The sequence below is a fragment of the Pholis gunnellus genome (assembly GCF_910591455.1).
Source record: "Pholis gunnellus genome assembly, chromosome: 3".
Classification (NCBI taxonomy): Eukaryota; Metazoa; Chordata; class Actinopteri; order Perciformes; family Pholidae; genus Pholis; species Pholis gunnellus.
In genome coordinates, this window is record NC_136529.1 from 22,093,727 (window position 1) to 22,106,929 (window position 13,203).

Genomic DNA, 13,203 nt, shown 5'->3' on the forward strand with positions numbered 1-13,203 from the left:
GCCAGGCATGAACTCCAACCTCCAGCCTCCTGTGTGTGTGTGTGTGGCGAGGAATCCTATGGGCCAGATGCAGTGCTAACTGTACAGCTGTTGGCCTGCACCTTTGAACGGCACAGCTGTATAGTGCACAAGGTGAGCGTGGGACAACATGTGTGGGGAAGGGGGGGTACAGCAGTACGGTGAAAGACGGGGCGCACACACGCAGAAAGTAAGAAGAGAGACCCGACCGTGTTTATGGTAAAAACACACATTGTGTATCAATCAGCATTCCAGACATGTTCGTACACACGAGACGCTGCACCTGCTCATTAGCTCTGATGGTGAGAACAAAGACAACAGTTTTTCTCCACTCCACCTTGGTTCTGTCTCTCTTCCCTCTGTTCCTCTATCCACGCCGCGCCACTCTGTGCGGTTAAACCTTGATACAAATGCCAGTTAAAGTGGCTGAGTGTTTTGTCGAGCCATTCGAGCTTTCGTCGCTGGCTTCGGCATCAATCAGAACCTTGAGACGCTGGTGTGGAGGCACTGTACACTTTTTTTTCTGAACGCGCTCCAACTTGTGCTTTTGTTTTGTCGGCAGGCAACATTAGGGTTAGAATGAAAGGTAGATGGGGAAGAGGACAGGCGAGGCTCGTTTCCACAGGGATGATTAGGAGATAATGAGATGGACGGAAATAGAGCAAAAGGGGGGGAAGGGGGGGGGGGGGCAGAAACAGACAAGACGGACTGGTTTCGTCCTTACATGGAAGGAGGCTCTCTCCTCTCGGTCCAGGGGCTGGGTGACAAACATGTTGCCGCTGATGGGGTCTATGTTGTAGATCCCACTCGGGGGCTGATCGGCGCCGGCTCCCGTGATGCTGTAGCGGATGCCAGACGCCTTGTCCTGGTCAGAGCGGATCTGAGGACAGAACCAGAGAAACAAGTTTAACACTGCCCCGGCTTTCTTCCTGCACTTGCAACAGAAAGCACAACACGATCAGAGCAGAGAGGTATGAATTGTCAAAAAAACGCATTGTGAAATACAGTTTTAGAGAAGCGTGAAAGGACACGGGGTGTTTGATAGAAACACAGATGAAAACATTTCCACTGCTTTCTTTCTTTTTGAGCTCACGCTTTGAACCTACAGCCTGAAGCTAAAACCTGAAAATTGAACAACGTGCAGTGAGGGAACGAGAGCCACGTTCAGGTGATTTTGTCTGACCTGTTGAGTTTTTGGTTTTCTTTACCTGCATGGCGGCGTCTCGGCAGACCTTGAGCAAGTGTAAAAGGACCTTACTACCAGCTATGCTGGTATTTTTGACGGCTAACGGCCCGTTATTCTCAACCACGTCTGACTGGCGCTTAATATCTCAATGTGCCTGTTTCACCTTCAACACCTCAGTTGTTATTTCTCACACTAATCTAAATGTGACATTTAAAGAGTGATATATTTTACTTTGAACAAGTTTCAGTTTGTACGCCTCCACTGCCACTGCAATAGAAATATCAATACTTTTGCTCAGCACCGTCCTGACTCAAAAGAAGACAAAAGGAGATGGGATTGAAGCATTTCTGTGCCATTGATTTCCAATGGGCTCCCAGGATTCAACTATCTCACAACACAATGCAGCAACGTTAATGTGACATCTAACTATAAAGCAAAGAATCTCTGTACGTCTGTCTGTGTGTGCGTGTGTGCGAGTGTGTGTGCGTTCTTCGCATATCTCAAGAACCGATCTACTTCACCAGGCCGGTGTATTGCTGGGGACCTAAGAACATTGAACTGGGAGTGATTTGGCCAGATGGTGATGCTACAACAACAACTTAACGTTAGAACCTCAAAAACTAAAATTCTTTTTTTCTTTGTATTCAGACAAATCTATCCATATTCAGGAACAATTTTTGAATTGTGTCCACATTTTCTTTTTTATTATTTTTTCTTTTTTAACATGATCATACGTTCAATTTTGAGCACTGTCACCAAATTGGTGCAGAACATCTCTGGACTTTTATGGATTTTTAAAGTTCTATACAGTTTGCTCAAATACCTTCTGTGGGCAAAGCTTATATTACCAAACATGTTATGTGTAGATATGATGTCTGTGAGGGACCATGGGAAATTTTGGTGTCAATAGGCGTCGCTGTAGCAGTATTATCTAACTATAAATCAAAGAATATCTGTCTGTGTGTGTCCTTTGCATATCTCTACAACCACTCATCCGATCTACTTCACACTTGGCGTGTGTACTGCTGGGGACCCAAGGAAGTGCAGTGTTGAAGTTGGTGCAATTTGGACCTTCGATATATTCAATATCTTCAATATGCTCAGGGCGGCTTTTGCAAGCACTGTTCGCGCTGTTAGCACCGTTAGCTGCAAGCCGCTTGCCCAGCCGCCGCCATGATGAGACCTGTGTGTGAACGCAATCTGTGTTCTGATATGTTCTGAATTTAATGTTTAAGTTTAATGAATAATATTTAATCATATTTAAATTGATACAATTTGTGAGTAAAAATCTTAATCTGTAACGCAACCAGTAACATCTCTATGTATGGTAGTGTAGTACAACAATGATTTCCTCTGAAGTACACAGGAAGTAGAATACAGATGAGTTGCATAATTGGGCCCCAGACAGTTGCCTACCTTGCCTAAATGTCTGGTCCTGGTGTTTTTCCTGTGAACCAGTTTGTTCAGATGTTTCTGACCATTTTCCAAACTTGAAAAAGCAATTGTTTCATGACCACAGCGATTCATCTCATGACCCTTTGTGGTTGGGAATCATCATCTAAAACAAACTACAGTACGACTCAGTATACAAAGCTGTAATGTGATTACTGTGTTCACGCTTAGTATACCGATTCACAGGAATCATTTAACCAAATTACAGTGGCCAATGACTCTATAAATCCAGTAATATGGATTGATTTTATGGATTTATGGATCCTGGACAGTTTAATCTATCTCTTGGTGCTTTATCTTCATACCCTCTTCCCTCCGAACTCAGATTGACTCTTTTTTTTATTGGGACTGAACCATCACTATGGTTACAAATTACAAATCAGAGGTAATAATCCCAGAGTCAAATGGTGAGAAAAGGAAGGCTTGGCTCTTTTTCTCTCTTGATCTTTCTCTTCTCCTCCTCTGCAATTTCCCCGGTCTGTGGGGCTGCAGATCATGCATGAAAATGAAATTACTTCATCCGTTCAGCAGTGACGGCGGCTTCTGCATAAAACATCTCTCTGTTTGAACATGAAACCCCGTCTCTTAATTTCCAACGTGGTCCTCCCACACCCACGGTGTAGCACTCTGATGTGAGCTTTCACACCCGCAATTTTCATTTCCTGAGCTCGCTTCACACAGGATCCAAATGTGGGCCTCGCAGGTTCAGGTGTAATGCAGAGCGTAGTATTACTCCTATCAATCTGTGCACTCAGGCTCTTCTACTTGGCGTACATGTAATCACTGTAGCATGACAATGATACTGTAAGACTGATTACATTTATTATTCACGACGCCCACCCTCTGCCAATCAAAGCGGGATGAAATGACGCATCAATAATAACTTAATTTGATCATTCACCCTCATCAGTGTCATAACGCGGTGCAGAACAGACGGATTATGCATCGCAGTAACGAGAACATGCCTGAGAAATTCTCTGTGTTATCTGTGAAGTAGACAAATTTGTCAAGGCCTCAGCCAGATGTGGTCGAGTTGTGGGAACATGCAAAAAAAAAATACTGCAATGAGAAAAAAAACAAAGAACACTACCCTGCATCTATTTCTGAATGTAAGTATTTTTCTCGGGTGCATAAGAGGCAGCTTGTAGCCGTGTATGTGTGTGATGTGAAGTGTTTGACAGGTAAGAGATTCTCTGTGAGCACACCAAAGCGAGGATCAAAAGGACCAGCTCGGTTCAATAATTAACAAGGCCGTCATGTGGGAAACGAACATGTGAAGTTTTCACCTGCCACGGCGCTGCGCTTCTGCATCCGGACGTGTGCGCGCGCGGTTGCGTGTCTGGTGGTGCGAGTGTCTGAGTGTTCGCGTGCGATCCGTCTCTTCGCTGGAGCTTCAAAGCAGACAGCGTGTAGCTGCCACACTGGTGGAATAGCCCCAAGAGGAGACAAAAGGAGCTCTTACACGTCATGCGGCCTCCGGCTTTCCACGCCTGCTTTAAAATTCCACATTAAGGCCACCTGAGACCAGATGTCACATTTGCCGGTGTCTCTTAATGAAGAGTCTTTATATCAATAAATTGAATAAATGAAGAAACACGGCTTCTCGGAGTCCTGGGAATCCCATGAGTGACAACTGCTCAATTGAGCCATTTCAATGGAATGCTAATGATGAAAGCTGGGATTTCTATCCTCCTCTCCATCCCTCTCCATCTATCTATCTATCGCTGTCCTTCATTCTTTCACTTCAGTACCTCTTGGCAGATAGAATAGCTACTAATCATGCAAAAAAATAGCAGATGCAAGGAACTAACTGGCTGTCTGTCTCCGTCAGATCAGACCAGACTTCAGATAAGTGACCTATTTGTAACTCTTTGAGAGTGATTTCCTTGATTACTGACAACTACTGGGATCCTGTGGGACAAGCTATCAGCGTGAGAAGAAAGACGGAGAGGGATGGAGGCAGAGAGACACGGGGAGCGAAAGCAACGAGGAGTTGGGGGAAAATTAGATGGGGAATTAGTGTTCTGTTAAACTCCTCAGGGTGATTCGAGGCACGCAAACAGACAGAGGGAAAGGAATGTAAAGGAATACATTTCCATTTATTGAGCATAGTGGCTGGCTGCCTAATTAGCGCAGTGTGAAGTTTCAGTCTGTCCATATCTCCTTTAATTGATCCAACCCTGTATGATCACCCTATCTGCATAAATAGTTTGATGCCTACATAAACAGGGACTAATTTGCTGTTTGTTTGATGGTAGTCTGCCTTTCATCCCTTCAATCCACGTCGGACTTATTTTCAGCGAAACCGCACAGCGAACAGACCAGCGTTCTGCTATGCAAAGGAGGTGCGCGCGTGGAGCTGGAGTGCTCTTTTTTCCCTGGCAGTATTTGGCTTCCAGGAAGCAACATTCATTCAACCAGCAAGTCATTAAAGGACAGTGTGCTGCGGGCACCCATGGGATCATTAAGGGTTACTGTGTGCTATGGGCTAATGTCACACAATAATGGGAATCTGTAGTTTACACTCTTTGATAGCCTCTTTTATGTCTCGGCTGCGCTTAATGGTTCAGGTCTGTGTTGTAGTCCTTCGGCTTCACACACACATCTCTCTCTCTCTCTCACTCTCTCTCTCTCTCGCTCTTTATAGCTCTTTATGGGCTCAGCCTCCTCCCTCTGCCTTTAGGGCACATCAAACACCCCCAGAGGTTACACAGGCTCACAAGAGCCACACCAGGATACCACGGGATCATTCAATACCACAGATCTATTCAACACAGTATGAATTTACGCTCAGCTACTCTATCATCAAGAGGACAATGCTGCCTCTTTTTTCATTTGATCAAATGCTCATGAAATAAAAAAGAAAAGTGTGCTCCACTGTAGGTTAAAGACGTGTAAATGTCACACATGCACGTAAAATAGAAGCAGCTGAATTATTTTAGGACTGCAAAGAAGCCAGTTCAACCCGTTCCTGTTATTTTAACCTGCTTTGGTCAAATCCCTGAATATAAACGGTTGCTTTGTCTGTAGCTTGTGTAGCACCTTAGTGCTACAGATGGAAAAGGTTTTAGCGGCAATGTAGACTGGAAGTTTAAAGCTTTAGGAGGCTTGCACTGCTTGCCCCAGTCGATGTATCAGGAGGCCGTCCTTCGGTGTGTGAATGTGTGGGTGAATGAGAGGTACATTGTAAAGCGCTTTGTCTGGTGAGGTAGAAGGGCGCTATAATAATGCAGTCCATTTACCACGTTTTAAAAAATAAAATCTTTCTAATGGAGTTGGCGAGTGCAACTTTAACATGACCCTCAGAAAGAATAGAAACAATTAAGATAAAAAAAAAGAAAAGAAGACCCAGGTTGAAAGATAAAATCCCGTGAGTCTGTGAGAAACTGGGTGATGGTTTAAATCTACTCTCTGTCCTCCAGGAGAGTCAGACTCTCGTCTTGTCTCTCTCCCTCTGTGTGTTTACCTTTCGATCAATCCTTTTCATATATGTTCACTATGTGCAATCTTTTCTTTATTTCTTTCTATCTTGGAGTTACATTTAAACGTATAGTTTTATTAAATAATTCTATTTTATAACGGGTTGTGCTTTAATAATTGTGTTCTCAATCCTAACCCAATATAGATACGTTTGATATATGCAATAATGTTTTATGTGTATAAAGTAAATAGAGTGAGGCAAGTGGCATATAAAGTCAGCTATTTATGTTACTGAGTGGCGCCACTAGCCAAACATAGACAAACGCCTACTACACAGCAGTTTGGTATGCAAGTATGTAAGTTTGAGGGATGGTTAATATGCAGTAAAGCTAAATTAATGGCATTTCCATGCTGAGGTGCATTGTGGGAGGAAGTGATGCCAAACACTCAGGGCACAGACTATGACTGAGCCTTTCTGGAGGCCTCTCTGTCACGCTTTAGCCGTCATAGCTGTCAACCATAATTAAGACAGCGTCTGCCAAATATCTGGATGCCTTCAATAGAGACGACTTATTGACTGGATGCCGAATTTACTCACAAGCCTGCTCTGCTTTTAGACTCTGAACCGCCTGTCTACGTTGGCACGGGAGCACATTAGACAAAACAAAATGGTTGTAAAATAGGGATGAAGATTATTCAGACTTTCTATATATCCAAAAATATAAATAATGAGGCAAAATTCAGGATTAGATTGAGGTATTCTGTCGATGATGGCTGGTCCATCATGTGGATCTAGTGTAAGCGGAACACAATCAGACATTTTTGAACAGGGGTTTTAAAGATAATCAAATCTAATTTGCTCTTTCATGCTCCTACTCTTCTCCCTTCAAATGACTCAGATTTCCCTCAAGTAGTGTGAATTTCTCGTAATTTCCGCCGCAAGCTCATACGTCTAATTTCTATTTGCTTTACTGCTCCTTTATACACGGCTGCCTGTCGACCTGGAGAATCGCTAGCAAGCTCTTTAATGGTTACAAAATATGCTTTCATTTTTTTTTTGTATGTTTCCATAGCAGATTCACAGCAGGTCTGACACCTTAGTGAGTGGTTTAAAAGGGAAGAAATGACACTATCATGCTGGAGGAGACTACTGATATTCATATCTTGAGCAGTCTGCCTTCAGTGTCACCACTGGGTTTAGAATATTCAGAGCTGACAATAAACCTTTACACTCGTGGCTGCGCTGAAATGGCTGCTTACATGAGTCACCGCAAATGGATGAACTGCCATGTTGAACGGCATTATCAAAAGCATCAGGGCATCAGAAAACTACACAGGCATCCTTGAAAATCGCTGTTTGATAACGTCTCATCTCTCCCTGCTGTTATACAGTATCTGTTTTCTCTTTGTTGAACATGAGGGAAATGGCAAAACTACATGCTTTTTAACTTCCTCTTAAATTTCAGTTTTGCATTGCTTTGATCTCTCCTGCTGTGTGCTTGTCACTCTTCAAAGCTGATAGGGCGCAGGAATTCAAATAATCTGATAGGCCATCCACACAAACATCCCACGAGGAGGAGGAGGAGGAAATATGAAGCACAAGATGAAAGAAAGAGAGATAGTCTGACAAAATGGAAACAAAATGTGGGACCTCAAGTTTCTTTTTTTTTTTTTGCCAGCCTTCAAACTTTCCCTCGTACAAAATACAATAAACGCGAGAGAGTGCGGCGATGAAGAGGGGTAAAACCTGTCATTTAGTGGCGTCTGGAGAAGGGAATGGTGCGGATGGTTTTAAAAATAGTCACATTGGAGGTCTGTGTGTGAGAGAGGAGCTGCAGAGAGCTCAGGTTTAATATATCTCAAGCGAGAGCCACCGACAGCCACCGTCGCACACAGTTATCCCTGATACTCATAACGAACAGCCGCGTCTGGGCCTCGGCACACAGGCATAGTGCATTATGGATCAGAAACTGAATGGGAAATGAACCAAGCTCCATGCAGCTCTGCAATATGTTTATTTTTCATCGCCATTCTTTCTGTGTTTGTGCCGCCGCATCAGTTCGTCTGTCTCTTTCCGTCTCTCACTCTCCTCCCAATGCTCCCAGCGGGAGGGAAGCAGTGAGAGTCCCATCAATACGAAACGAGCGAAAGTCGCCACTTGAGGACGGTTTGTCTGCTTCGGTACTGACACTGTTATTCCGCCATCCTTCTCCACTTTCTAACGCGGTCAATTGAATTGAATCCTTTGAGTTGCTAAGGTTTCCTGAGGCAATTCGTCTGTGAAGTGGGTTTGGATTTAAAGATAATAGGGTAAGACTTTCTCTTTCTCAAGGCAATTTAAGGAAACAAAGCTGAGACCTTTTGGGGAGGATGTTTTTCTCCCTACAGAGGAGGTGTTTTAATGTGATGCATGAGAGAAAAAGACAATCCAGTTATGTGAGTGTGAAAAGTGGGAGGAAGCTTAGAAGGCCACATCTGAGGACGCAGAGGCATCGTCAAGAAATATCTCTTTTAATGAACACCAGAAAGCATTCTGAATCCCGGCAGCATATCCAATAAATAACCTTCAAATTTAAAAAAAAACTAAAAAAACAGATATGAAGTCGTGAGATGAAAGTTCTTTTTTTATCCAATCTCATATGGATCAAAGATATCTGGAGTTTGCCCCTAAAAAGTTTGACCGCCAACCTTTTCTGTCGTCTCTCTCTTGAACTTGAATACCCTCCTGTTCCCTCCTGTATGTCATCCGTCGTTACCCAGAGGAGAGAAAGACGTCCCGGCGCTTTCACATTTTTGTATCTGCTCAAAAATAGATTAGATGCTTTCTCAAGTCGCTGCCTCCACCTCAGACCATTAACCAGACGGAGGAATGAAATGTAGGATCGGAGAAAGGGGCAATTAGAAGGAGAACAAATATTAATGGAAGTTAAGAAGTGCCTCACAAACCCAATTACAGCATTAGCCAGGCAATTTAGATGAGCTCTGCGAAAGGAGAGAATCCTGTTGAAATGTACCAGCGGTCTCTCTGCATTAACAATGGCATTAATTCACCCGATTCCCACCGAGGGGAGAAGAATAGAGCAAATAGAGCCATTCTGTCTCCTTTATAAAGAAAACCACATTCCATAATTCTGCGATGGGAATAGAAGAAGGCCGCCGTTCCTGTCTTACCCGCCCCCAAACAGACCGCGGACCCCCTGGAGAGTTGCAACTCGATAAATAGCACACTTCTCCTGCTCTACACAAGGATTTCCAATACTAGAACGATAGGTAAACCACAGGTCTTCCATGCACAGAGAATATCCCACAAGATAATTACAGTGAAGACATGGTTGGCTGCTGGAAGGCTGACTAAAGGGAAAGACAGCAGCATGCAGCGGTAGATATATAGATAGGTAGCGGTATGGACGGAGGGAGGGGGATGCGAGGAGCTTTCTGCTGCTCTTGCACTTTTCCCCTCCACCTACCGCCATTGTCAGATTGCATCCTTCAACCGAAGCTGCTGCCACACGCTCCCATCGGGGACATGCGGCCCCGACAGCCTGGCCAATCAGCAGCACCCTGAGGCCGGTTGAAAGCCCTTCTGGCGTGCCTAAGGCTAACGGGGTCCAACCAATCAGTTAGAGGCCAGGCTTGAAAGGAGGGCCATGCTTGGCTCAGGGAGCTGCTAAGGCTGCCAATGGGAGTCCAGAGGGGGAGTTCGAGTGGCTCAGAGGGAGGCTGCCAGAGGGGTCAGAGGGGACGAGGGCAGACTGACAGTTATTTAGTGAGAGGCTGAGCTCTGTGTCACTCACAACAACACTCCGCCTTTGTACGACTGGGCCGGCTCTAATGGGACTGTCACCTTCTAATTGTCTGACTGGGGATGCAGAGAATGACAAACGCACACGTGCGCTCAAATACACAGACAATGCGTAGGAGACACACACAGATACGAAGGTACACACCCGTGCACTCTCAGACGCTGGCACAGACCGGCAAACAGAAGGCAATGTGCACAAATGTTTACACATACTGTACGTGCTCTTTTTAAGCTGAAAGCGATTTGTGTTCATGGGGAAATTCTCACATTATGTTAGACTGCACTGACCTGCACATCCATCAACAGCAAAGGCAAGGGACTATTTGACAGAATACTTACATTATGTGTGTATATTATGTCTTCACTATAGTTCCTAACTTTCTCTCACAGTTTGTTGGTGCTGGGCAGGTAAAGTGTTTGCTGAAGGCTGGCGGCTGCTGCTTGAAATGAAGTTAATGAGAGAAAGAAAAGAAACAGAAACAAAGAGCTAAAAGACACAACAATGTTCCAATGAGGGGAACTGCAGAGTTTGATTATAATTCTCTGTGGGTTTGTCACTAAAAGCAAGTCAAGACTGACCTTCTTAAAAGAGCAACAAAAAAAAACCAGGAAAGAAACGACATGAATAGTCTTGAGTCATCATCATCTGCTGGACCACTCGAGAGGACATGGACTCTAGATGGAGGTGGAGTGGGTGAAAATTGAGCTGAGTTGAAATGTAATGAGCAACTGATTGTATGAACTAATTCTTACTGGCTCTTTCGGTGTTAACGGCTATGCAATAGGGAATTACAGATTGAACTATTGGAGTCATTTTGAGGTATTGAAATGGTTATGCTAATTAAATGATGATCTTTACCTGCTGTCAGTAGAGTGGAAATAATTTAGTTCACACTGTTCAGCTCAGCCATGAAGATTGGTGTAGATGTATTGTTGTGTTTGCTGTTCAGCAAAAACTTCTTCTACCAACAAGTAAAGCAAGACCGAAATCCCTAAATCCACCCCTGAAAAAACACACCAGCGACGCTGTGAAGCAGGTATTTTGCTGGCGGTAACGTTATTAGTGAAATATGGTCCTACTCATGGGGGAGAAGAACACAGCCAAGTCACAAAACACTGTTGAAATACACTCTGGTTTTGATTGTGCTTCCAGTTGGCTAACCGCACGTGTTGATTCCAGGGAAGTGAAGAGGAGTTAGCTTGCTGCTGTTTATTTAGAGTTTATTCACATTGAACGTGTCACGTGTCTAAATTGCACCAAATTCTACAAAAGCACTCCCGTGGGTCCCCAGCAACACAAGCATCAAGTTTGAAGTCGATGAAGTGGAGATGAGCGGTTCTCGAGATATGCAGAGGATAGACAGACAGACTTTAGTTCGATGTAACGGAGCCTACTGCTGTGTGGCTTAGCAATTAGGACAGAAAATGTGACACAGTCTACTCAGGAAGCAGTGCTCTGTTCAAGTAGTGAAGAGTATAGAAACTACAGTTCCACAAGATTCAAACCCCTGCAGCCCTTTAAATAGCTTAAACCCAACTAAACCCCACGATTTTGATGTTGCACAATCAAACTCCTCGTGTTTTCAGATGTTCATACTGTCGAGAAGCACGCAGATATCATGTAAGTTCTGACATTAACCCTCATCCCCGAAGGCCCCAGTGGTAGTCTACCTTTTGTCACAGGTGTTTTATTCTGTCTTGGCGATTCTTCATGACTTTTGCCAAGCGTTTTTTTTGTTGTTGTAAATATGACTTCTTATAGTAGCGTATTTGGTCGTCATATACATGTTGTATATGTTGGCAGGATGAGGGTTCATGTCAAAACGTTGCCATGTTCGAGACTTCCCCCTTGAAGATAAAGTAACGTGTAACCTGGGGTGAGCTGACAACTCTTGTTAGTACCTTCCTTACAGAGAGTGCCACCAGTCATATCATGCTACGTTTGAATGTATTATTTAAGTTACAAAACATTGAATTAAAGCCTTTGGGCTCCCCAACAACTGAAACTCAGAGTAGCCAATGACTGAGCTATGACTCCCTGCCAATCAATCAGGTGGTATAAGACATGAGATGATTTACAGGAAGTCGTTTGTTATGCAATACTTTGCTGAAACTACATGTGCTTTGTATGCTGAATGAGTGGAGGTTTATTTTGCTGCTGTGTGTCCTTCACTGTCCCTCACTGCCTCTTTCAGAAGTGAAGGAATGTGCTTTCCATTCGAAAACTGTGCTGGTGGATTTAGCAAAGTAATTGATTTGAAAACCTCTCCTTTTCCGGGTGAAGAATTCTGTTAAGTGTTAAATTTAGATACATTTGGTCCCGAATGATGTAATCTAATGGCGTACATCGTACTACCTAATTTACCTATATGTTGGTGGAAACACGCACGTGCACACGCTCACCCACATACACAAACTAGATACAGTGGAAACAATATATGCCAATGCAACACGAGATGCAATAAAACTGCAGACGAAACAAGCGTATCCAAAATGCATATTACGAGCTCATTACGAGCTGTAATGAAATACACTCCGCAATATGAGGCTGTAAATAACCCACCGTGTTTTCATTTTGGGTACTGAGCAAACAGCAGTACTGACATTTCAATATCACTGAGCTTACTTGCTCCTACACACACATACATAGGACTGTATATTACACATATATATATATAGATATGTGTGTGTAGAGAAAATCAAATCAAATAACAGTAAAAAAGGCACACGTTCCCTCCTGTTTCTAAAGTTTTCTTCTGCAAAAGTGGGGGAAGTTAACTTGAGTGGTGAGTGAACATTTGTTTTTCTTTGTGTGCTTCCGTTTGCTTTTGATGAAATCCCTCTAAATGAGGAGCCCCCAGTCATTCTGACTGTGACACATTCAACACTACACTGTGCCGTATTATATTACCCATGAGCACTACCGTAATGGGCTATTCAAAATAATGAGGTGAACCAAATCATGCTGAGATGCATTTTAATAGGCCGGTTCACCTATTCACCTTAAGACCTGCGTTCTTCTACAAGATATGTGAATGCATGATAAGGACTGTATATTACAGATATCATTACAGTTTCATTTAGCTCCATGGAAAGGACATGGAGTCATGCAGAGAGGAATAGAAACAGCAAACACAAACTTCTGTCTGGTCCTTTCCCTTGGCTGTGGAATAACATAATTATTAAATGACTGTCCAAAATGTGCTCAATTATTTCCAACTCATGTTGTTTGTTTCCTTGTCCAAACCGTGGGTCAGAGAGGAAGCCAGTGTTTGAGGCCTGGTTCAATGAAAGGAGGGTCTTCTCTCTCCCATATTCAGACTGC

At 43.6% G+C, this 13,203-nt stretch overlaps 1 protein-coding gene across 1 annotated transcript in view; it reads right to left on the reverse strand.

The window, feature by feature from the left end:
* cdh4 (cadherin 4, type 1, R-cadherin (retinal)) overlaps window positions 1–13,203 on the reverse strand; it is a gene marked incomplete at its 3' end in the record, with an annotated part of 174,740 nt that overhangs the window by 38,448 nt on the left and 123,089 nt on the right. Inside the window, exon 6 of the mRNA XM_079186667.1 lies at window positions 743–898. Within this exon, the coding sequence (XP_079042793.1) occupies window positions 743–898 (156 nt within the window). The remainder of the gene's footprint in view (window positions 1–742; window positions 899–13,203) is intronic.